The 23,964-nt window shown below is 39.6% G+C and overlaps 1 protein-coding gene across 7 annotated transcripts in view; it reads right to left on the bottom strand.

The window, feature by feature from the left end:
• CYLD (CYLD lysine 63 deubiquitinase) overlaps positions 1 to 23,964 on the bottom strand; it is a 41,409-nt gene that overhangs the window by 12,874 nt on the left and 4,571 nt on the right. For 6 of the 7 annotated variants that reach the window (XM_039880851.1, XM_039880848.1, XM_039880850.1 and 3 more), the window contains 7 exons: positions 21,622 to 22,273; positions 20,163 to 20,465; positions 18,011 to 18,116; positions 6,432 to 6,530; positions 4,799 to 4,915; positions 1,666 to 2,045; positions 649 to 814 (listed from right to left, as the gene is read on the bottom strand). In XM_039880851.1, coding sequence (XP_039736785.1) covers positions 649 to 814; positions 1,666 to 2,045; positions 4,799 to 4,915; positions 6,432 to 6,530; positions 18,011 to 18,116; positions 20,163 to 20,465; positions 21,622 to 22,125 — 1,675 coding nt within the window. In that variant the 5' untranslated portion in view covers positions 22,126 to 22,273. The remainder of the gene's footprint in view (positions 1 to 648; positions 815 to 1,665; positions 2,046 to 4,798; positions 4,916 to 6,431; positions 6,531 to 18,010; positions 18,117 to 20,162; positions 20,466 to 21,621; positions 22,274 to 23,964) is intronic. The other variant, XM_039880854.1, reaches the window with a different exon arrangement.

The following is a 23,964-nucleotide window of genomic DNA, read 5'->3' as shown; positions in this document are numbered from 1 at the left end:
CATCTGCCAAGTAAAATATTTTATTGTTTGAAGATGTTTCATTTTCAAGTTGGAAAAGAAAACGAAAAATTCCACTATTTTAACTGTAATGAAAAGTGCTTTTCGTGAGGATGGTTTTCCTATTTACACCTGCTTGACCCGCAAGATGCTTCACTGCTATCACCCAAACTGGCAGGGGACAGTGTCAGGAAACCGCCACCTATCACAGCTGATGAGGGGAGCATCCTCCGTCGAGCAATCTAAAACCACCTCTTACAATAATGCCGAATGCCGACACCTTGATTAAATGTGCTGATTAATGTGCTTGCACAATACACGAACGGGAAGGACAGTGCCAGCAAGAAAGCCCCGTTTCGATCTCTATCCGCTGAAAATTAAGTGTCTGTAATTAACAGGAAGAGAGAAAAACATCCCACTATTTTTCACTATTTAAGTCTCAAGGACGTTTCCTGACACTTTTTTTAATGTTCCCTCTTAGGATAACTCTTAACTTTCTTATACACCAAGTAAGAACCTTTATGATGTAAAAGCTTGATGAACCAACTGGCAAGAAACAAATTTAAACACTGGCACTGCCACCGACTGCCAAATGGCATGAGATCGGACTGGAGTCACCCCGAGGAGCGCGGAGGGAAGGCGTGCGGATACCTAAGGAGTTGCAGCGCTCGATCTGGTTGGAGACGGGCTGCAGCGAGGCGAACCTCGAGTCGGGCCTGCAGCTCTTCAGTTTGACAAACAGCGCCTTCTTCAGGGCGCAGGTGAAATAGCGGGTGCCCCGGAAGGTCCCGTCCGTGCAGCCTGCACACTCGTCCTCCTGATGGAGAGATGCGCCCAATGCATTACTCTGCTTCTCGCAAAGACGGCACACAACGAACGGAGGTTCGTGGTTCGGGTTTGCCCTTCCTCTGAATTCCCAGGTCACTGAGGACTCCGTCAGGGGGAGGGGGGTTGTCTAATCACTGTTTCGGGCCCAGCTGATGACTTAAGACATTCATGCCTTTATCTCGTTTGGAGCCCTAAGTGTACTTCCTCGGGAATACATGCTCACTCCTCCCTTGGTTAACTGACTTTCCTGCACCGTTTCCACAAGGATTAAAACTGGAAAACGGGAGGAAAAGGAGCTATTTATTTTTACAACCCGAGAGAGAGCATTCGCTAGCATGCAAACAAACAACAAAACTCAAGAAATGTATTTAAATAAAAGCTAAATGTACTCAAATTCTCTTCTCCTGATTATGAAATGTGAAACAATATGCCTTTCCTAATGTCCAAAGGGAAACTCTTTCCCTCTACCAAAGATACCTAAAGATTTCTAAAAACGGTGATTAATCTTAAAGCCAGCGATGAATGGGGGAGAGACACTGAGGACGAAAAACAAAAGCTGGTCACGGATTTGCTTTCCTTACTGTAGTCTACTTAATATAACGAGTCTCAACATATTAACTTAAAAATCTAGTTTTCATTCCCTGGACACAGATCAACTCCCACTTTGGAACAAGTGGATCAGAGACTCAATCGGTGGCAAAAGAAGTCAGGAAACACGGTAATCGAATTTTTCTCTAGTGATGGCTTTTATGACAAAACATTTCGCCAAAACGGGAAAAAAAAATCCATGCAAAACCAGATATAGAAAAGAACCACAATTTGTAGGTCGAATTAAATTACCAGCTCCAGTCCAGCTAGGACCTCGTTGAGTCCTGGTGGCTGACCGATCCACCGGATCACCCCATAGAAAGGTGGGTTCTCCTTCACCTCGGCCAGCGAGCCCACTTCCAGACCGTGTGAGCTACCGGAAGTCAAGGCTAAGGGGGGGCTCTCCTGGACAGGGGCGCTGTTCAGCTCTCCCATCACAGACTGCACGGACAGCGAGAGCGGGCTGTGGCCGATACTCCCATTGGTACTGGGCACCTTCGTCAGGCTGAACGGTAAAGAGTGAAACCGGTTTTCGCTGGACGACGAGTTCATGGAAGGGGGCTGCAGTGGTGGCGAAGCTTGTCCGAAATCTGGAGACAGCTCCGTCAGTGATTTTGCAGGGTCCTCAGCAACTGTAAAAAAATCATTCTTAATTAGAGAGGTGTGCTCAAGAGCATTAAGCATGCCCTACATCTGTAAAAATTAATATACACATTGAGTCCACCTGCCTACCTGCCCCCCGGTAGGATTCTCGAAGCTTCGCAAACTCAGCATCTCCAAACAGTGCTCCTGCTTCTCCCCGCTACCTCTAAAGTTTCTGCCTCAGTAAATGACACCCGACTATTCAAACCAAAAAACAGCTATTCTCGATGGGTAGTATATAGGTTACATATTATCTGTAATACGATTGTTAGAAATCAGTACAAAAAGATAGCAAAAAAAAAAATTAGGAGAGATGCTTCTAAATAACAAATGGGTCGAAAAAGAAAGAATTTTTTAAACAAAGAAGAAAATAAAAACAGAGAGAAGGAAATAATTAACACTGAGGAACACGGCTGCAGTAATACTTATAAAGGAAATGTAAGACCTAATAGTTCATTTCAAAAAAAGGTAATATTAATGAACTCAACATACAATTTAAGAAGAGAGAACAAAAATGGAGTCAAGAGGAAAGAATAAACACAAAAACAGAAATGAATGAAAGAGAAAACAAACGTACAATGAAGAGAACCAAAGCCAAAAGCTGTTTCGTTAAAACTGACAAACGCAGTTGCCCAGTGGGCAATACAGATAAACAGAGAGGGAATGAACTTCTTAATAAATAGTGCTGACTTAATCAGTTATCCATATTTTTTAAATTAAATTGGACTCCTACTGATATTCTACCAAAAAATCATTTCCAGGTGCCTTAAAGACAAATGAGAAAGGTAAAATTATAAATTTTTGGAAGACAACATAGAAGAATGTTCTTTATGACTTTAGGATAGAGAGAAATTTCTTAAACATAAGTAGACAAACCATAAAGGAAAGGAGTAACTATAGCCACATTAAAATTAAGAGCTACCGGTTCATTAAAAGATATCACGAGAGTGAAAATATGAATCAAAAACAAGGAGAAATTACCTTCAATCCTTATACCTGACAAAGGATTGTAATTTGAGAAAGGTCTATAAATCAGTAAGAAAAAAAAAAAATCTAGGAAAAAAAACGAACAAAAGACTTGAAAGGCAACTGACAAAAGAAGAAATCTAAATCACCAAGAAATCAATGAAAAGATTCTTGCGCTCACTGGTAAACAGATAAAAGAAAGTCAAAACCAATGTGGATATCGTTTCGAAAGTCATGGTCCTAGAACGTTAACTGCTGGTAAGGACGAGGAACAGGCGACACCCTTCCACAGGGCTGATGGCATGTAAATGGTGTGACCACCCTGGGAACCAGCTGGCAACCCTCAGGACAGGGAAGATGTAGAGATCCCATGACCCAGTCACTCGGCTCCTAGCCATACTCCCTAGACACGTGTGAGATCCCCACTCTCCTGAGGTGGCAATATTCACGGGGCTTCAATCGCCACACGTGTGAAGGCAACGTACGAGTTTATTTCTCCAGCTCGCAGCTCACTGCTGAGCCCCGCGTCTGCACATCCAACCGCCTACTTGACAAATGGCCTCTCGGAAGTGTACAGGGCCCTGGGGCTGAACGTGTTCAGAAGCGGTTTGTCACCCTCCTCCACGGTCATCTCAGTACGCGAGCCGGAAAACGAGGGGTCCTCAGTGCCCTCTTTCTCAGCTCTCACTGTCCATCGATTCGCCCCTCAGCAGCTCGCAGCCATCCACCTTGCATCTCTTCCCCAACCAGCGTAGCCCCGGTGATGACAATCCAGTCCTTAGCCCCCCGGCCAGCCTTGAGCGTCTGGCCTCCACTCTCCCCATCTCAGTCCACTGTCTGCCCTGTAGCCAGGACGATCTTTTCAAAAGGGAACCTGGTCGTGTCACCCCTTGCTGAAAATACTTCAGTGGCTTTCCGTTTCCTTGTAACGGGGTCACCAGGCACCACATGCCCCGGCCCTGTCTGCCTTTTTCATAAACTGTTATGCGTCTCTCTCTGTTCTGGCTCTTTTTAGTCCTTAGCAAACACCAGGCTCCATGTTCCCACAAGACGTTTACATGTGTTATTCCCTCCGCCTAAACGGTCCTCCTGTCCCCTTTACCCACCGCTCCGCTGGTTGGTCTAAGCTCACATCCCTCCCTCGGAGAAACACCCTTGGGCGCCCCTAGGGGAAAGCACCCTTTACTACACTGTCACTGCACCCTGTGCCTCCTTGCCCTCGTCACGACTGCGATTCGACATCTGTTCCGGTGACAGTTCGATCACCGTCTGCTGTGACAACTCGATCGTAAGCTCGGAAAGGGCAAGGACCACGTGCGTTTTCCTCGCCTCTGTAACCTCGGTGCCTAGATGAATGGCGCGCACTAAGCAGGTAAAAAAGTATCTGCTGAACAGAAGAACAAAGGAAAGAACAAACTAGAAGAAAATGGTGTCCGGAACCACAGGAAGGTAGAGTTTTAAGAAAGGGAGAGTTTTAAAGAGATAAAGAGAAACCCAGACTGAAAAGTCTTTACATGTTTTAATTGGTTCTCGAGATCTTCCGACCTCGACAAATCAGTGAAGGGGAGAGAACAAGCTGATAATACATTTTTGAACGTTTCCTTAACCTTAGCGGTGCAGTTCAAACTGTGTGCACTGTTTCGGCTTAGTAATATTAATAAAGAACGGTCTATTCTAATTCTGTCTCCCCAAACTACGTGTATTGGAGAAAAAGCCAGTTTTCTCTGATGAGTTAGAAGGAGAAGATCACTACAAAGACACGACAATGAGAGATTACCTTCGTCAATGTGCCATGCATTTTTTGATTTGGATTGCGGCTGTGAGTCAACAGAAGACCCATTTAAGGTATAAAATAATTCAGATCTGTTTCTATTTCCAGGGTCTGAGGTAGATCCTATGGAACAAGAAACATTCCTTTAAAAAATGAAGTCGGTGTGGTGGGAAAATTGTTCTATAAGAGAAAGCAGCACGCGCATGGCGTTAACAACCATCTACATGACCAATGGACGCACGCAAGCATGCTCTGTCTTCCTCGTGTCTTTCACTTTAAAAAATCTGGTGACAGCTCTGGCAATGTCAGAAAGACTCTTCCACTTAAGAGTCAATATAGGAAGGGAACGGGAGTGAGTTAAAAGAAAAGCCTGCTCTATTTAAAAAAAAAAAAAAAAAACTGCTTTAAAAAATCATTTCATATACCACGGCTAACTTCCCAACATCAAAACCACCATACCTCAATTTCATTCGATGAACCTGCTGGTTCACAAATTTAATCTATTATTTTAAAACCGTTGTTTTCAGAAAGAGGTAATCTTCAAATGTTGTATGCAAATCAATAAACAAATTAAGTTTTAAAAAATTAAGGTTTAAGCATTTGAGATTGTTGATCAAATTCCTTGATGATGATCAACATCAAGGAATTTGATGTTCTCCATGTCTCTGAGAGCGTAAAGCAGTATTTCTCATATATTAGATGTATTAAATGTAAGAATGAATTAGTGTCACTACGTCACAGACATTTTATGACATTACCCTATCGATGAGACCACTGGGGTCTCCGGAACCCATACAAAATCTCCTTTTTCTTTCAGTTTAAAGCAGATAGCTCTATACTTTATACCTATAACTAAGATCTACTACAATATAACAAACCTCTTAAGAAAATCTTTAGGTTATTTATATTTAAATGAAAGTAGAACATAAAAATTACAATTAGCTATACAATTTATTTAATTCTAAGTCTCCCAGGGTCTAATATCACATAAAATGTTTCTTAAAGTACAGTTCCCTTTTAGATGAGCCAAAATAGTTTTGTTAACTAGATGATTGTAAAAAATATATTCTCCTCCGAACCCATATCTGAGTTAACAAAAATTCTTTTTAAATGAGCTGTTTAGCTTGTATAACTACCACCCTATAAATTTATGAAACATGCAGAAGCTAAAGAAAAAAGAGCTAAGAACTCCATATCTATTTTGGGGGAAATTTCTGGAAGAGAGACAAAAATTTTTACTTAGTGGTTTAGAATTTAATTTGTGCCACATCTAGTTAACGAAATCCACAATTAATCTCTAATACAATTTATCCTATATGACATTATCCATATATGATTATTTTATACAATTGCAACTCTGAACAATATACAAATGTTACGAGCAGGAAGTTCCAAAAACCAGCTGATATGGACCAGCAAAGACACAGGTCCTCACCAGAAACTTCATCAACTAGAAAAAGCTGGGAACTCTTGGCTTAATCCACACCACCTATAAAAAAATTTTAGCAAACTTCTAAAAACGTTTGAAAGAATTAAGTCTATACATACATTAAGTCGTAATGCCTTTTAACATTTTTCAATGCTGTGGCAAATCGGCTATCACGTTATAAGTAAGAACTGTGTTTTAATGAATCCATACCTGTAACCTTTGGTTTATTATGACCGGATGAACCTTTGTCTACAACACCTCTTGACATAAAGGCAAGTTTGGGAGGCCTCCTTTCCTGTGTCACGCTATCTGAAACAGTAAACATGTTCTTTAAAGATAAAAGCAAATTCTTATAGAAGAAAAACATTTGAGCAAATAATGATGATATCAGTAACAACGAAAATCTCTTTCCAGCAAAAAAGCATTTTCACAATAATTTTACAAATTCTTAAAGGCCATCAAAAATATCAGAAACAACGCTATCTTTCAAAATGTGATTTCTACAAGATAATACACCCCAAACACAATTCGGCTAAATGCATTAACTTCTTGAAAATCTAATCACTTTCAATTTTATTTGATGTGTTAAAACATTACCAAGAAAACCTTACTCATCTTTTCGCAGGATTTCCCAAATTGGTATCCCCAAAACACTCCTGTATGTTCTGCAGTGTCACACTCAGATATTTCTAGAAGATGCTGAGATAAACAAAGATAAGCAGACATGTTTGCAGCATTACACAGGGACCTTAACTGGCTAACGCACGGTGTGACTCGCCTAGTGGGAAGTGCTACGGGAACTCATCTGATGACATTTTTTGTATTGGTCTACTTAGCATCTGAGATTAATATCATTCATGGAACAGTTTAGAAAAAGTCTAGTTAAGAATACATATCGGCTTTTAAAAACATAGTAATGTTAACACAAACGTGGATACGAATACACATAAACAGGAAAGACAGAGAACTATACACTGATTAATGATGCAGAGAACTGTAGACAAGTATCAGTAATATTTCTGAAGAAAACACTGGAAACTTCTTTTTGGAATCAGGTGTAGTAAGTTTGGCAAACTCGTTGATACGAAGACCACTCGAAACCTTAAAGGCTAGTGATTTTCATGAGATATTCACAAATACTGATCAGGCAAACTGCAGAAAAGTCAGCCTGGCAAGTTTTCCCCTGGGAAGTTCAACGACGCATCTGTGGAGTCCAACGTGACATTTAGGAGCCGTGCCTGACAGAGCTGTTTGTCAGTAAACACAGTATCACCCACAGTGACTTTTTGAGACTAGAAAGAAAAAAATAGATAATTTTTAATACAAAATTGTCTGAAATATAAGGAAAGTATTTATTCTGATCAGTAGTTCTGCTTTATAGAGATTTTTGCTGTGTATAGTATGTTTGGTCTCGGGTTTTATAATACCTCATTCTACCCAAGTAACGTGTGTTTTCTTCAGTAGATTTCTCTGTGGATAACAAACTCTCATCTGGCTTTGAATTACGCCCTTGTGGCTGATGATGTTAAGCGGTACATCAGACAATTTTGCATTAAAAATCATTGAAGAAATGCAGGAAGGTCCCGCCCGATATCATCAGAGTTGCATACTGAGACCTAGCACTTCCAGAGAACCTTCTTTGAGCTCTAACGTCCCATGGGACCAGGAGTCCAGCCTGCACAGACAGCATTCGGGATGAGGCAGACTGACGATCGACCTCCGTGCAAGGCCATGAACATCATCCATCGAAATGTAAAACCACATCCTCACTGACCCAGCGACTCTGCTTCCGGGAAGCCAGCTTATTTTTAAAAGATATTATGAATCTGAACAAAATATATCTCCTTTAAATATTCAGATACATTTATTGATGGCACAAAGGAAAAATTTACAGATGACTCGATATTGAAAATACATGAAAGGACAGAATTAATACCCAAAATGATCTGACCATGTTGGAAAACTGTCTAGCTCTAACGACATAAAGGCTAACAGGGACAAACGCAAAGACCTGCCGTATGTCCCCGAAATCAACCACACAAGTATAGAGTCAGAAATAAGTACGTGTGGACAACGGTGGGGATTTAGGTCAAGCGTATGCTCGGTATTCATTAGTTCATTTGCTCAGTCAGAATATACTACCTACCCAACGCGAGGAAGGCCTACAGATCTCTGGAAATGTAATTCTGACTGTGACAAGGCTGTCCCCCAAATTTCTGTCACCGTAGCAACCATTAGCCCACACTACAGAGCCCTGTCCTCTAGATGTCCAAGTACGAAGGCATCTCCCAGGATACTGAAAACCATGCCACAGGAAAAAATGTCTAAAATGACTAAAATGACCCGAACGGTTTAGGCTGGAGAACAGAAGACAGAGGTGTCAAAGATACTCATCCCTGAATACCTCTGGGTTGCTGTGAGGAAGAGGGGCTGGGTTAGTCCTATCTCCATCCCCAGTTCGGAACTAGAATCAATGAGGGAAGCTGTAGGAAAGCAGATAAAAGCACGCGTCAGACAAGGAGTGACTCTCACAGTTGGATCTACCTGAAATGAAACACGCGCTTTCTTTCAGGAGAGCGGGACTCTTCCACCGAATGAACACACCGCGCTCTAAGAAGACACGGATGAGATACGAAGTCATCTTTCAGCTAGACCGGCGCACCCCCAAAGGAATACATACATATGTCATTCACTACGGCACTGTTTATAACAGCAAAAGGAAGAAGCTTAGGGGACTGGTTAAAAATGTACGGTACGTTCATAAAAGATTAAGTATGCAAGTTATGTACTAATATGAAACGGTCCCTAAGACTTATGGTTTTAAAAGAAAAAGGTATGACTTTCACTTTTAGGAAGGTGGGTAGACATACTTGGTCCTATTCCTCCTGAAAAGTACAACTAAAAACTCTGGATGTCACACGTAACACGAAAGTAAAAGACTCTGAAAGGTGGCAAGGAGACAGCAGAACATCTAGGCACCTCTGGGCCTGAAGAATGACTTGCTGGACACTTCTTTGGGGTTTCTTCTTGCCTCCTATGTCCCAGACTTAGAGCTGAAGAAGCCAGCAACCTGGCAACGCCAGTGGCCACAGTCAGAAGAGAATCCCACAAAAGTCAGCTGTCCCTGTGTCAGGAATCCAAGTCAAAGGCCAAATATTAGCAAGAATCAAGGACAGAGACATACAGATATACAGATCACACAGAGAGAGAGAGACACCTATACTACTACATACCGTAAAATGGAACACTTCTCAGCAATAAAGAGACACATAAATGAGTCAAAAACTAACGAAAAGTCAGACAAAAAAAGAGTTCATCCTGAATGACTCCATGCATATAAAATTCTAGAAAATGGGAAAAAATGTATAATGACACACGAAGATCAGTGGCTGCCCGGATCTGGGGGTATAGGCGGAAATGGTAGGGGGCAACTGCAGAGGCGGTGCTCGGAGGTGACGACCGCGGTGACAGACGCATGGGTGCGCGCACGTGTTAAAACATATCTCATTATATCACATGTCACTTATATAGTGACATTATATCGTATGTCACTTATATAGTGACTTATATAGTGTATCGTATGTCACTTATATAGTGCTGACAGCACTAAAATTATTATCATTTTAAAAAGATGCAAGTGTATAAAAAGAAGTGTATAAAATGTACAAACGTTAAATAACACAAAGAAAACAATCAAGAAAGATACAAAAGAAGTAGGTAGTTGGGGGTTCTCGCATGGCCTTTTAAGATTCTGTGCAAATGTGAATGCGCCGCTTAATCTAAAAAATAAAACTAGCGTTACATTCCCAACCCCCAAAACTAAAAAAGACATGGGCTGGACTAGAAAAGGCAGAAACGGTGGAACTAAATAATGTGCTTCATCAGAACAGCTTGAAGAACCTAAATATAATGTCAAATGAGATATGTTAGAATTTTTAAACATTTGAAACAGAAATGAAGAGAAAAATTTTATAACAGGTTGAAAACTGCATCTTTTAGTCAAAGGTATTCTTCAGAAACCCACTGTAACAAGCAGTTGACTGTGATGAATTCTTTCCTAGACTCGCCAGCTGTTCGACTGCTCCAAAAAATGTTTTAAATGCTGGAAATATTAATTTTGTCCTACAAACGAAGGTAATTGGGCAAAAAAAAGAAATTAAGGAACTAAAAGGACAGCATGACTCTTTTTTCCTCTCAAGAAAAGGGTGTTGATGATGATATGAAATACAGACGAAGACCCATTCAAACGAACTCAATTAAGTTCATTGAGACAACTTTATGTCTTCGAATCTATTTGCAAACTTTATTTTGTTGGCCAAAAAAGTATAATTTGTATATTATGTTATAAAAGCTGGTATTATTCTTAATTATCTTCTATTCAAGGTTTATGAAAATCAAACATTAAAAGAAAGACAAGGCATTCTTTTCCTTTCTTGTCACTGCTGAGAGCCAGTAATGATGACAATTTTAGCCACTGATCTAGAAGATCAAAGTGTGCCTGACAAGTGATACCCAAGAGGTTCCTGTAACTCATTTTTATTATTTTAATTCTATATCGCTATTTAAATAAAATATAATTGGGTTTTTGAAGGTAAATACTACTAAAAGATATTCCTTGTCAGGTTATATATAATTCCATTATGGAAAAAAACAAAAATGGTAGCTTTTTCTTCCTTTTCTTTTTTTTTTTAAGTACTACTGTAGAACCCAAGATCATTTACATTTCAAACCAAATTGAGATGTGGAAAAAATATACAGAAAAAAATACAGCTCTAGAGGTTAAAAAAAAAAAAAGCATTTCAAATCGTTATTCTGCTGCAGACTGAGAAAAATACAATCAATTATACATAAGCCAACTTCGTACTTCAGGTATCTCTTTCTTTCTTAAATTATAATACTAAACTAATGATTTCTCTAGTCTCCCAACTTACTCAATATAATGAATTATATTCAGCTGTAAAATGCAAAATTCAAAGACACTCACTCAATGAAGGTAGGCAAAAAGGTTACACTAATAAGGTTTTGAGCTTCAAAATTATCTTCGAGGAATTCAAAAAAAAAAAAAAAGGAAATGAAAAGGGAAACCCGAAATGTATTCATTTAATAAGACAAGTAAATTACATTTATCCATGTGATTTTGGAGAAACAGTATCAGCACAGAATTGGTTACCCCTGTAAGAATACATAAATAATGAAAGAAATTTTATTTTACAAAGGATTCCTCTTAGCCATCCAGCACGTTAACATTATAAAATTAACATAATTTACAGAATCTGCTTGAGGCACTTTCTCAGCCTCAGGGACAATGACATTCTGGACCAGACCCTTTATGTTGGCAGGAAAGGGTCTGCACTGCGTGCTATAGGGTCTCTATCCACTTGATTCAAGTAGTACCTCCAACCCAGATGTGACTATCAAACATGTCTCTAGCCACTACCAAATGATCCCAGGGGACAAAAACCACTCCAGGTTGAAAATTGCTGGTTTAGAACTAAAATAACCTTCCATAAAGGTTTTGTACTAATGCTATTAAAACGAAAGAGAAGCACTCTGAATTTCATTAGTTACAGCGTGGAACGACATATCTCAAACGATCGAATACTATAAAAACAAAATCTAATAAAAACTACCATACCTACCCAGAGAAATCCTTTTTTCTTAAATAAATGATATCCACATTCTAAAATATATATTTAAAAATATAACTGTTATTATGGACTAAGCTCATACCAGACTATTTCTCCCGAAATAACAGATTTAAACTTTGACAAAATACAAAAAAACGACTAGCCTCGGGCCCTGGGGAGTGAAAAAAAGCAGGAAAACTGATAGAGACTCAAAATTTGAAAGAAGGAAACAACACAAGGACATAATCCAAACTTGCTCGACATACCAAAAAAAGTGACCCATTCTCAAAAGAAATAAACACAGTGGATACTAATTCAGAGATGATTCTGATGTTGGAATTGGCAGGGGAGAATTTTAAAGAGGCCGTTCTAACCATGCTTAATGAGGTAAAAAAAAACACACTCACAGTGAAGAAGATAGCAATGTCTCACCAGAGAAATAAAACTATTTAAAAAACAACAACGACGACAAAAGAACTAAGTGGAAAGTCTTAAAAAAAAACTTTTAAAATCTTAAAAAGACAATATCTGAAAAAAATAATAATTCGTTGGATAAGCTAAACAACACAGTGGAGATAAAAGGGGGAAATCAGTAAAACTGAAGACAGAACTACAGGAATTATGTAAAGAACAGAGATATAAAAGACCGAAAAAATTAACAGAGCCTCAAGGACTTAAGAACAGTATTAAAAAACTCTGACATGTATCTAACTGAAGTCACAAAGAAGGAAGGCTGAACGGGACAGGAAAAAACACTTGAAGAAATAACATTTCAAATGTTTCCTACTTAGTTGGAAGATAAAATTTACAAATCCAAAAAGTTTAGCAAACTCCGAACAGGAAAAATAGGAAGAACACCATGCTGAGAACATCGCAATCTCAAAATCATATTGCCGGAGGGCAGAAAAAAATAGGACAAACAGAAAACACATGAGATGGTAGAAAGAAATCCAATTATCAGTAAATATTAATAAGTTAAAATCTCAGACAAAAATTGTCAAAGTAGATTAAGAAAGACTGCCAACTACATGCTGTTGTAAGAAACATACCTAAAACATAAATCTTGAAAAAGAGAAATATCTGGAAAAAATTAACCAAAAGAAAACCTATTTATATCATACAAAACAGAATGTATGGCAAAAAGAATTACTAGTGACAGAGATGGTTACTCCACACTGATAAATGGTTGGAATCATCTGGAAGATAAAACGATTTGAAACTCTAGGCATCTAACAATTCTCGACTGGTATGTAGCAAATAATTGTTTCGAAATTAAACACTTAAAGAATTAAAAAGAAATTCACAAATCCATTATCACATTGGGAAGTTTTAACACACCTTGTTCAGTAACTGATAGATCTAGCGATTAAAAACTCAGTAACGATACATAAAATTTCGATAGCATAACAAATTAGCTTGACCTGAGGGACAGACAAAATATGCATGCAACTACAATCGGAGAAAACACACTCTCTTCAAGTACACACAGAACGTTTCTGAAAACTGATCGTGTACTAGGCCATAAAGCTAGCCTCAGCAAACGTCAAAGGGCTGGTACCATACTCTCTGAACATAAGGCAACTGAACTGAAAATTAATAATAACGAAAACAAAACACAAGACACCTGAAAATTTTACAAGCACATTTTAAAATAGCTCGTGGGTTCCATAAAAAAATCATGAAGGAATTTACAAAATGCTTCAGATTTCATGACAAGGTAACTACATAACAAATGTTTGTGGAATGTAGGCAGGTGGTTGTGAAGACTCTATAGCCTTAGATGCTAAACACTAGAAAAAACTAAAAATTAATAAGCTAAGCATTCAGACTGAAGGATTTAGAAAACAAACAATAAACTCACAAAAGTCAAAGCAAAAATAAAAAACAGAAATTACTGAAACAGAAAACAAATACATCTAAAAGAAGATTAAGAAAGCCAAAAGATTGTTTTTTGAATAAATGAAAGTGAGAAACTTCTGGTAAGACTGTTGAAGAAAATGGCGGGTGGGAGTGGGGGGGACACAAATAACTCTGTGGATGAAAACAGGGACATACTGCAGATACGGCTGAGATTTAACAGAAAAGAAGAGGATTTTATGAACAATGAATGCTATGCCAAAAACTTTTAAAACAAATATTAAATGAGAAAATTCATTAAAAAATAAAACTTCCATGAAAGACCCCAAACAATCAAAGCAATCCTGAGAAAGAACAAAGCCAGAGGCATCACACTTCCTGATTTCAAACTATACGGCAAAGCTATAGTAATCAAAACAGTATGGTGCTAGCATAAAAACAGATGCGTAGACCAATGCAACAGAAATGAGCGCCTAGAAATATACCCATGCGTAGTATGATCCACTAATGTTTGACAAGGGAGCCAAGAACACTCAACGGGGGAAAGGGTGGTCTCAATACACGGTGCTGGGAAAACCAAACGACCACAGGCAGAAGAAGGAGTCTGGACCCCCACCTTACACCACTCGCAAGAGTGAACACGAAATAAACCGAAGACTTAAACTTAAGTACCAAAAAGCTGGAAATGATCCAAATATCCATCAATAGGAATCTGGTTAAATTATGGAACCACAATATAATGAGAAAGTATACACTGTAAAAAACCAGAAGAACCTCTCTATCGGATTCACCTCCAAGATATAACGTTGAGAGAATAAAGGAAGGTCCAGAACACGGCAAATACTATGCTCCACGTGTTCAAAGGGAAAGAAGAATCATGACGCGCACTTAGTCAAAGAAACTCCGGAGAGATATACAAGAAACTAATAAAAACAGTTACTAGGATGGAGTGAGGGGCGAGTGGAGTGGCGGGGATAAGAATGGCAACGACATATTCTACTTTGTTGCGTTTTGTTTTGTTTTTTTGTATTTTGATTTTAGATATGCGAATGTATTTCTTACTAAAAGTTATTTTAGTAACTTGATAGTTACTAATTCGAAGGTATATGCATGAGTCAAAACTCAAATGATGTAACATGCATTTCATTACATGTATGTCTTTTATCTCAAAAGGGGGAAAATACCTTAAATACTCATCTCTAGTTAATTATATGCATGCTAAATAGGAGGAAGTGTACTGATGTCTGTAACTCACTTTGAAATTCATAAAAAATAATAAGCTGGATCAGTGCGTGGAGAGAGGGACGGACAGATGGAAGATAAAGCGGGTGTGATAAAATGTTAATTGTGGGATCTAGGTGGCAGAAATAGGGAGGAGGTTCAGTATAAAATTCTTTCAGCTTTTCAGTATGTTTGAAAATATCATAATAAAATATTGAAAAACATCTTATTTATATCTTATTTAAAACTTTAAAACAGAGAACTTATTAATCAAAAAAAAACTAAACAGAAAATGATCAAAGACATAAACAGGTGTTTAATAGAAGGCACGAATGTTCCATAAACACAGAAAAAGTGATTCGGCCCTGCTCGTGCTCAGGGAACGAACTACAAATTAAAACCACCTTGAGAGACCGTTTCTCAGGCATCGGGATGGCAAAAGTTTCATCAGTGCCAAGTGCTGAAGAGGACGTGGAAATAACCCAAACCCAAAGGTCCGTCAGTGTTAGAACGTCTATGAAATCGTGGCACAGTCACACAGGCAGCATCACCTGTTAACGCCCTCAGCCACAGGAAAGCATCTCTAAAGACATTTCAAAGAAACGATGCCAAGTAATTAAGAGAATAGCCGGTTCTCTTAATTACTTTCTGTTCATATTAAGTTTGAAAGCAGGCGACACTAAACGACACATCATGTGCCACACCAATCCGAGCCACGTTCACCTCTCACGTGGGTAACTGCCACAGTCCCCTTCCTGGCCTCCGTTTCTGCCCTCCAGCACGCACCAGAGTGGTCATTTCAAAACACAAGCTGGGCTACGCTGTCCTTCGCCCCAAATCCTCCTCTCGCCCCCCATCTCCCTCAGAGTCCACACAGCGCACCTGCCCTGCCTGCGCCAGTTCCCACCACCTCTCCTGTCCGCTCCAGCCACAATGAACCTGTCCCTTCTCAAACTGGCCAAGCTGGCTGAAGTCTCAGGGCCTCCCGCAAAATCCATGGCGCTCACTCTCAAATCTCCTTGGTGTCAAGGACTCAGACATCACCGCGTTAGAGAGGCTCACGGGGACCACCCTGGATAAAGTAGAAAAACCCCTCCGGCCACAAGCCAGCGCTCCCTTCCCCGACCTTCTTTGCCATTCTCCACCCATCGGCCCCTACGGGACCATACATTTTACTCATTTACTGTCTGTCTTCACTCACTAGACTGGAAGCTCCATGGGGGAAGAATCTTTGTTTTGCTCCCTACCATAGCCGCAGCACCTAAAAGAAGTCTAAGAAAGGGCTTAATCTGTGAACGAATGAATGAATGACCTTGTACAAAACTGCTTTTTAGACAATAAGCATTTGTTCTAACACTAAAAAGTATTCCGATTTACCAAATCATAAATTGTGTTATTTTCACAAACAGGCAATGAAAAGGTAAATTAACTATCACTCTGCAAAATATGATGAACATGTATGCTTTACCCTGAATGTAACTCATTTCTTTCCAAAAGGAAGCAAAGAAACAGCTAGGAATCCAACTTGCAAGAAATTCAAAACTGATTTTAAAAAGAAATCAAGAACAGCAGAGTATGTCAGACTTTTACAAAGCAACACTGAAATAAAGCATTTGAATCCCACACCTCCAACTAAATTAATGTACTCTTGCTGTAAAGCTAAAAGCCAAAATAGAAAGCTTTTCCTAAATCGACAAAACAAGCGTTATCACTTGCCAAGCCGACAGGGAAAGAGGAAGGACAAACAGGTGCAGGCTGCAAGGAATCTCGAGGATCATCCAGTGTTAGCTCCTTCGTTTTTACAAGAAAAGAAACGGAGTACCTGAAATGACCTGTGGGGAACTCGAAAGTGCTCTATGTCAAAATCAGCAACAATGGAAAAACACTGGAAGCCAAGAAACCATTTTGTTCAGTTGTGATCCTTGCTATAGTAAAATTTAGCTTGTATAGAATTAGAGACAAAATACATCGCCATGGAAACGATATTCTCAAGCACACATGTGAGGCTGAGCAGTACGTTTCTCTATGCAGGCCTTCGTATCTAAGCACACACACAGGATTTGGGGTGAGCAGAGAGTGAAAAGGGCAGAGCTTTGTAATCTGACAGGTCTGGACTTGACTCCTGGCTCTGCCAGAATCAAGTAGGATCTTACTTGATCCTGGTCCACAGTGGCCCGAGCTGGCCCTCCCTATGCCCCGCCTTTTTATCAGCAAAATGGCGGTAATTCAGGTCTACCTTATAAGTTTGTTCAAAAATGTAAAAAGTACACGTCATCTGATTCAGGGACCCGTACGTCTGCAGCTACTAAACACAGGCTTTCTGGCGTTCTATTCAGAGTTGCATAATGCTCAGTGAGAACCACCAGCTCTGACTGCCTCTGTTCGTTTCATGATGGTGCGTCTGCCATCGGTTGATAGCCTAGAACCGGAATTCTACTAAGAGCAGGGGGAAGTGCCGCTAATAGGAATCTATCAATTAGTTGACAGCAGCCAGCAGACATAACTTGTTTGAGGAAAAGTCAAAGGCTGCTTCAGCACTTGTTCGAAATGTGAGGCTGAGTAATCTGTTTCTGACTGCAGTCACGAGGCCTGATCAATTACGCCATCTCGACACCGAAAGGAATCTCGGAGGACATCCTGCAAGAACCCTCCCCACTGTGTATTCGATGATGTTAAACGGTCACTCCTGCCTGCAAGCTTCCAGTTCGAACCAGCCTCTCACTCAAGCTGAGAGCGGTTTATCATATTTTCGGAACCCCCCGATTATCAGAGAGGGCTCTCTTCCCCCCAGTTAGAATGGACAGGTGAGGAAAAAGGGAACGGCAGATAAGTGCCACCCCACACTCACAGACTTCGGAATCGAAATCTGTAAGTATTGTTTTCACCTGCGGTAAGAAAGGATATTCTATGTCACAATAATTCCATAACATAAAAGTCAAGTTCTAAAAATGCATTGTAAGGCTTATAATTATATCCTCATGACAAAATACATCTTTCTTTCTGCCCTCAGGTGGGAAAGAGAAAAAAAAAAATACATCTTTCAAACTCTGCTTAATTAATATATAAAACAAAAAGAAAACATACCTGGGATGATATCATTGATATGCAAGAGAATTGTACTTTCGACGCTTGCAAAACTACAAAGCTGTACTCCATCGAATCTTCCATCCCAGTTGCCAATGGGATTATCCTAGAATTAAGGAACAGGATAAACCTTAAAACCCTCCTCAATAAAACGTCAACATTAAAGTCTGCATTTTCTATAAAAGAATCCTCCAAAACATTTACACGGGTAAATTTTAACTGTTTTTCCAAAAGAAAGGAAAAAAAAAATAGATCAGTAATAAGTGCCACAGTAATAAGGCTTTCGTGTGTTCGGGTTTTTTTTTTTTTTTTTTGTAAAAGAGATCCAAGAATAATCAAGCTATAGTAAATTCAAAGATCAGCAAGGAATCAAAAATATTTGTCATGTTTTACTGGACAGTAAATACTGGTTACATACTAACATCCACCCGCACGGGGAGATCTATTGATAATGTACTCTTTTCACCCGGAAATCTGCCCCTAATTAGCCCTAGCCTGCTCTAATCACTCCTTTACATGCCCTGAGCACTTAAATATTCAGTTTGAACTCCTATATGCCTTTCTGTACATAGAAAGTCGATTTGTAATGGTTCTTTTGTCATTTTATGGGTATGCAAGAATCCCCTCCAAAATGGAGAATTTATGTTTAATCAGTTCCTAGGCCAGCGCGGCTCCAGCCGGCACAGCGCTGTGCGTGGAGCTGGACTAAGAGGGAGCCGGCCTTGAGAACCCGCGTGCACACGCGCTGACTGCGGCTGGAAACAGGAGACGGAGAATTCTGCGTTTCCCAGAGCTCCCTTTCACGGAGTGCACGAGAGGGTCTGGGTGAATGAATGCGTGCACGAGCCAACTGGAGGACAGACCGAGCCGGGGGAGAAGCTGGTGGGCCAAACCCCTGGGCAGCCCGCCGCGCCCAGTCAACACGGTGATCTCCAGGCTGCCATCCGAGGAGGGGAGGTCGGCCCGGCTTTTGCTCAGTTGGAGGCCCACGTGACCCGAAGCGAGGGGAAACTAATCCCGATGACCAGCGGCCCTCTTTCTCCAACCTGCCCCGTCTCCCGGCCCACGCTTTCTCCTCTGACTTGATACTGAACGCTGGCAGAACCGTGGTTTGAAGGTGTGCCCGGCCGTCAGCAATCCTGACGGACCCACGGGCTGGATTCTGGCTCTAACTTGTCACGAGGCAAATAGTCAGCAAGCATTTGTCTAAATGACGTCGTAATGTTTATCTTACTGATGGGCATCAAATAGAATTTTCTAGAATCTCCAAGCAACAGATAAATTTATGTTAGAACGTTCGTACCCTACTGAAAAGCAAACCTAAATAAAAAGAGTCACTACAAACAAGAGTGCAAGAGTCTATTTCTCACACCCTCCCCTAACTCATTCTAGTGTTTAATAATTCTGTATCTATTTTCTCCATCTATGATAAAAATGTTCTCAGCCTTTTCTTCTCCTTCTCGTAACCCCACAGATCTCATTCCACTTGCCACCCTGGGATGTACTCATTATTAACAAATATATGATCGCAAGGAAACAAACAAAAGGACAAATATTGCATGATTCCACTTATAGGAGGTCCCTAGAATAGGCAAAGTCACAGACAGGAAGAAGAGGACTGGGTGGCAACAAAGTTTTTTTGAGTAGTGACATCCTAAGAAAATACTCTAAAGTGATGTGTTTTTCCTCCATTCAGGTATTTTCCATAAATGATATTTACGCTACTCATTAAAATCAGATCAGCCAATAAAATATTGAAAGATATTACAAAAAGAGAAACACAGATGAGGGAAAAAAAAAAACCTTTTCAAAATAAAGAAAAATAAGACATTATGTAACATATTTGGGTATTTTTTTTCTCTTGGCCAGTTATCATAGAGCAGATCTAAAGATGGAAAACATTACTGCGGTTTAAACGGGGAAAAAGAGTCAATGTAATTCTCCACCTAGACGCCAATGTGCATTTACCAAAGACAAAGCGATTCTTTTTGTTTAGGTGTGCTTTTCGGTAGGGTATGGATGTTCCAGTATAGAACACGGTCTTTAAATTACTCCAAATTAGTCCATTTTAAATATTCGGTGTTTAATTTGTCCCTGATTGGTCACAAAATGGATATATTCATGAAGATGATATAACTCGAAAGTTACTCACCATGTCCACACCGACAAAATATCCTAGACTTTCTTTTCCCGGCAAAACATCACAGAATATGACTGTTCCAGATTCGACAGTTTCTCCAATCTTCAGAGAAACTCTGGAGTTTATTTCCAGAGGAGGAAGCTCCACCTGCACTGCGTCCACTGGAACTGCATAGTCGCTCTCCAGGCCATTGTCATCATCTTCTATGATTTCGAGCTTGTCCAACGCAACAAACACTCCGCAGTCTTCATCGCACTGAAAGAGCTGTTTCCCTTGGTAGATCCCATCGGTGAACCCCTGGCCACGACCTTCCTCCTAGTTTTTAAAAGAGGGGGAGGAAAGTTTGATTGATAGATAGGTAGATATAGAAAGATAATCCACAAGAAAAAAAGACTCACTCTGAGGATTTCAGGGAAATCCCTGAAAAAATTCTAAATGACACACAGAAGAAGCATAATTATTAGCAGTTGCTGTTGGATTTAAGGTGTTTAAAAAACTAATACGAATAAGAAAGAAGCTGCATTTGATGCCAAAATAAAAGTACTTGATAATTTCAAATCATAATTCCACTGTGAGAAAGCTAGACTGGACCCTACACTGTCATTTTAACAATAATTTTGTCGTAGAAAGAAAATTTTACTTTAAAATAACAGTAACGTTAGCTGTATTTGTGGAGCACGTACTGTGTGCTAAACCCTGAACCAATGCAGCATCGCTACTGGACAGGTGAGGAAGCCCGCTGTGAGAAGCGGCTTGGTGAAGCCGCCTGGGAACCCGGCGAGCATCTGCCACAGTTGGGACCCAAGTCCCCAGCGGTTTTATAATCAATGCTTTAGAAAATCAAATCAAGATGCAAACAAGGCCTGAAACTCTATTTGCAAGAAAATCAAAATGGAATTGATGTTTAAGTTCTCGAGAATTAATATTAATTTTGAAAACCTATCACGAGTTCTTGGTTCTCTTTTCAGTAGAAATAAATTCCCAGATAAGTTTCACATACATTGCTGGGGACGACTATGAGCAAGTTTAAGTTGCTGCAACTTAGTAAGAAAAAAACTCATATCCAAATCCAATCACTTAATAGCACACATTAAGAAAAACTGAGAAAGCTACACATGATAACGTCACAAGATAACTGAGTTTTGTGAAGTGATTAGTTTACCATCGATAGAGTTCCTTTTTGAAAAAGATAATGTTAAAATTTCTCAGATATGAAAGTCTTTGATAATTGCGTGATCCGTCTGCATTTCCCACTGTAGCAGGTCATTTTTAAAGCTGCCGATGCATCATCTTTGGACCATCTCGATTTGCCACTCAACGGTGAAGCCTAAGGATTATGAATTGTACGGAAGACGTCTAGGAAAATATTTAGTGTTTAATGGGGAAAAAAAAATACACGCATCCATACAAATAAAGGCACGCGAACGCGAACACACGCACGGCCACCTAAAACGGCGTGTCTCAAACTTACCAGTAATTCCACTCCGAAGAATATTCCGGACACTGTCCTCTCGGCCAGCAGGGGTCCCCGGAAGCGCACGACTCCAGGAAACTTCTCCTCCCCGGGCCTCAGCTGCACGCGCACGGGGCAGCCCACGTCCACCTGCAGGCCCTTACTGAGCCTGCTCCTGTTTCTGAACAGGCCGAACCGCTCCTCGCAGTTGGTGATTGCCAAAAGCAACTCTGTGAACTGCTCACTGATTTCCACCACGTCCTTTTCATCAACAAAGAGCACTGCGTGCGGCTGCTCCAGGATTTTTAGTCCGATCTGATTTTTCTTGCCTTTGGCGGAAGGTATCCTGGAGTGGCCCGCAGACCGGTCCTGGATGTACTGTCCTATGCTCCCCTTTGGTACCTTAAGGACCTTTTGGGTCTGTTTGTCTGTAACGCTGCATTCCTGAAGAAGTAAATAGAAAATCCGCTCTTCCCAGTAGGGTGAAGTAACTTTTTCTTGGCTCCATAAGCCTGAACTCATTGTGATGTTAACTCCAAAATATTAACTCATAAAAAAGGGAACTACGAAGTTTGGAGTGAAACCGCAAAAGATAAATTCACTGGCAGTCCCGAAGCATGTTTTTAGCAACTTGGTGCCCATGCTGTAGAAGGATAGCAAGTCAAAATGCCTGGGGGACAAGCAAAAAGAAACTTTACTCCTCATTCTACGTAACTACAATTAAGGTTAAAGACTTTTTAAAGAGCTCATTCAACTAGTAAAAACACACACACAAATGAAATACTTCCAAAAATATCTCAAAAGGTTAAAAGATTTATATTACTTGCATCTACCGTAATTTTACATATTTAATTACAGAGATCCATGTGTTCAAGACGCTGAAATTTGTAAAATCAAATTCTAGTAAAAGATAATTATATATATATGTATATACATTCTGACATTTTTTAACTTTAAAAAGTAGCATTTTTAATAGATCCTGCCTAACTTAAATGGATAAGCTGCTATCTTCAGACAAAAAACAAATACATCAAAAAGGCTATTATTTTTATATGTGCACGTAGTTTAAATAAAAGGTTACCCATCAAACTATTATGCTAAATATCTTTTAACGATAAAATATCATAAAATCACATTCTGAAACTTTAACCATGATTCATTTATTTGTGTGCCATATTTTGATAATGGAACATTTTATCTCTGACTCAGTTTCATTCCCCTAATCTTGTATATTTCCTCCTTAGGCAAATGTTAATCATATTAACCATCAATCATTGAATTTCTCACAATCGTAAATATCAGATATGGTAAATCTGATTAAAGATATATGAAAAGATCAATTCTGTAGCCATCAAAACTTGGACTACGTGCAACAAGGAAATATAATTGCAATAAGTTATCAGATATAAAATGTCTTTATATCACAATTTTAACTATGTATACCAGAAAGGAACTCACAAAAGGTGATTTCCAGTTTCAAATTTTCATTTAAAACCTTCCAAAAATACTAATTTTCCACAATTAAAATAGCCTTCTCAGCCCTACCTTAATTGATTAAAAACTGTACAATTTCATTCATTCAGATTAAGAGTTTCATTCATTATTTTAATTAATTATCTTACTGAAAACAACAGTTCCTATCTATTCTTTGTTACATGAATGTGGCGTTTCGGTTTCTAAACACAGCGTTGATTCTATTCTCCTTTGAGAGGGATCCATTTTCAGTATTCTGGGTAGCAGCAGCATTTGATAGCACTATCATATTAACCTATTTTGTTCTTGGAATTAGAAACTAAATACTCCTAAAACTAAAGAACTAAATGTTAAGTTTAATCTTTCATGGGATGATTAAATAATCTGGCAGGTCCAAATGCAGGATAACATTTCTTTTACCATGCCTTAAAGATAATGAGGTTATTTCTATAACGGCAGGTTTTCAAAAGCCAAGTCACCTGTACGAGTTATGGAGATTACCCAAGACAGGGCAAAGGGCTGGGCACCCCGGCAAAACCAACATTATCGAAACATCTGTGCACTACTGAGTGAGGACAGGGGCGGAGCTAGCATGAAGTGCTTCTCTCTTTCTTTGCATTTTTCTTTTTTGATGATGTGTTTGTCGTAATTCCACTTGAGGGCGCTGTGTACTTCAGCAGGAAGAGGATGGGTTTATATCTGCCACTTACATAAGACACCTGTGGAAGCCCATCTCTGGCACCACGGAAACAAAACCCCTTACGAGGGCGACCTAAACAACCGCCCAAGCCCTTAATTTATCTCTATTCCTTTAGAGTACAAAAACGAAGTACAAAAATGAAAAAGTCTTTGTAAATTTTTCAACTAGGAAATAGCCATATTTTTTTT

The sequence above is a fragment of the Pteropus medius genome, unplaced genomic scaffold, assembly GCF_902729225.1.
Source record: "Pteropus medius unplaced genomic scaffold, Ma_sr-lr_union100, whole genome shotgun sequence".
Taxonomy (NCBI): domain Eukaryota; kingdom Metazoa; phylum Chordata; class Mammalia; order Chiroptera; family Pteropodidae; genus Pteropus; species Pteropus medius.
Note: the sequence above shows the minus strand (reverse complement) of the source record. Positions and strands in the feature narration are given on the sequence as shown.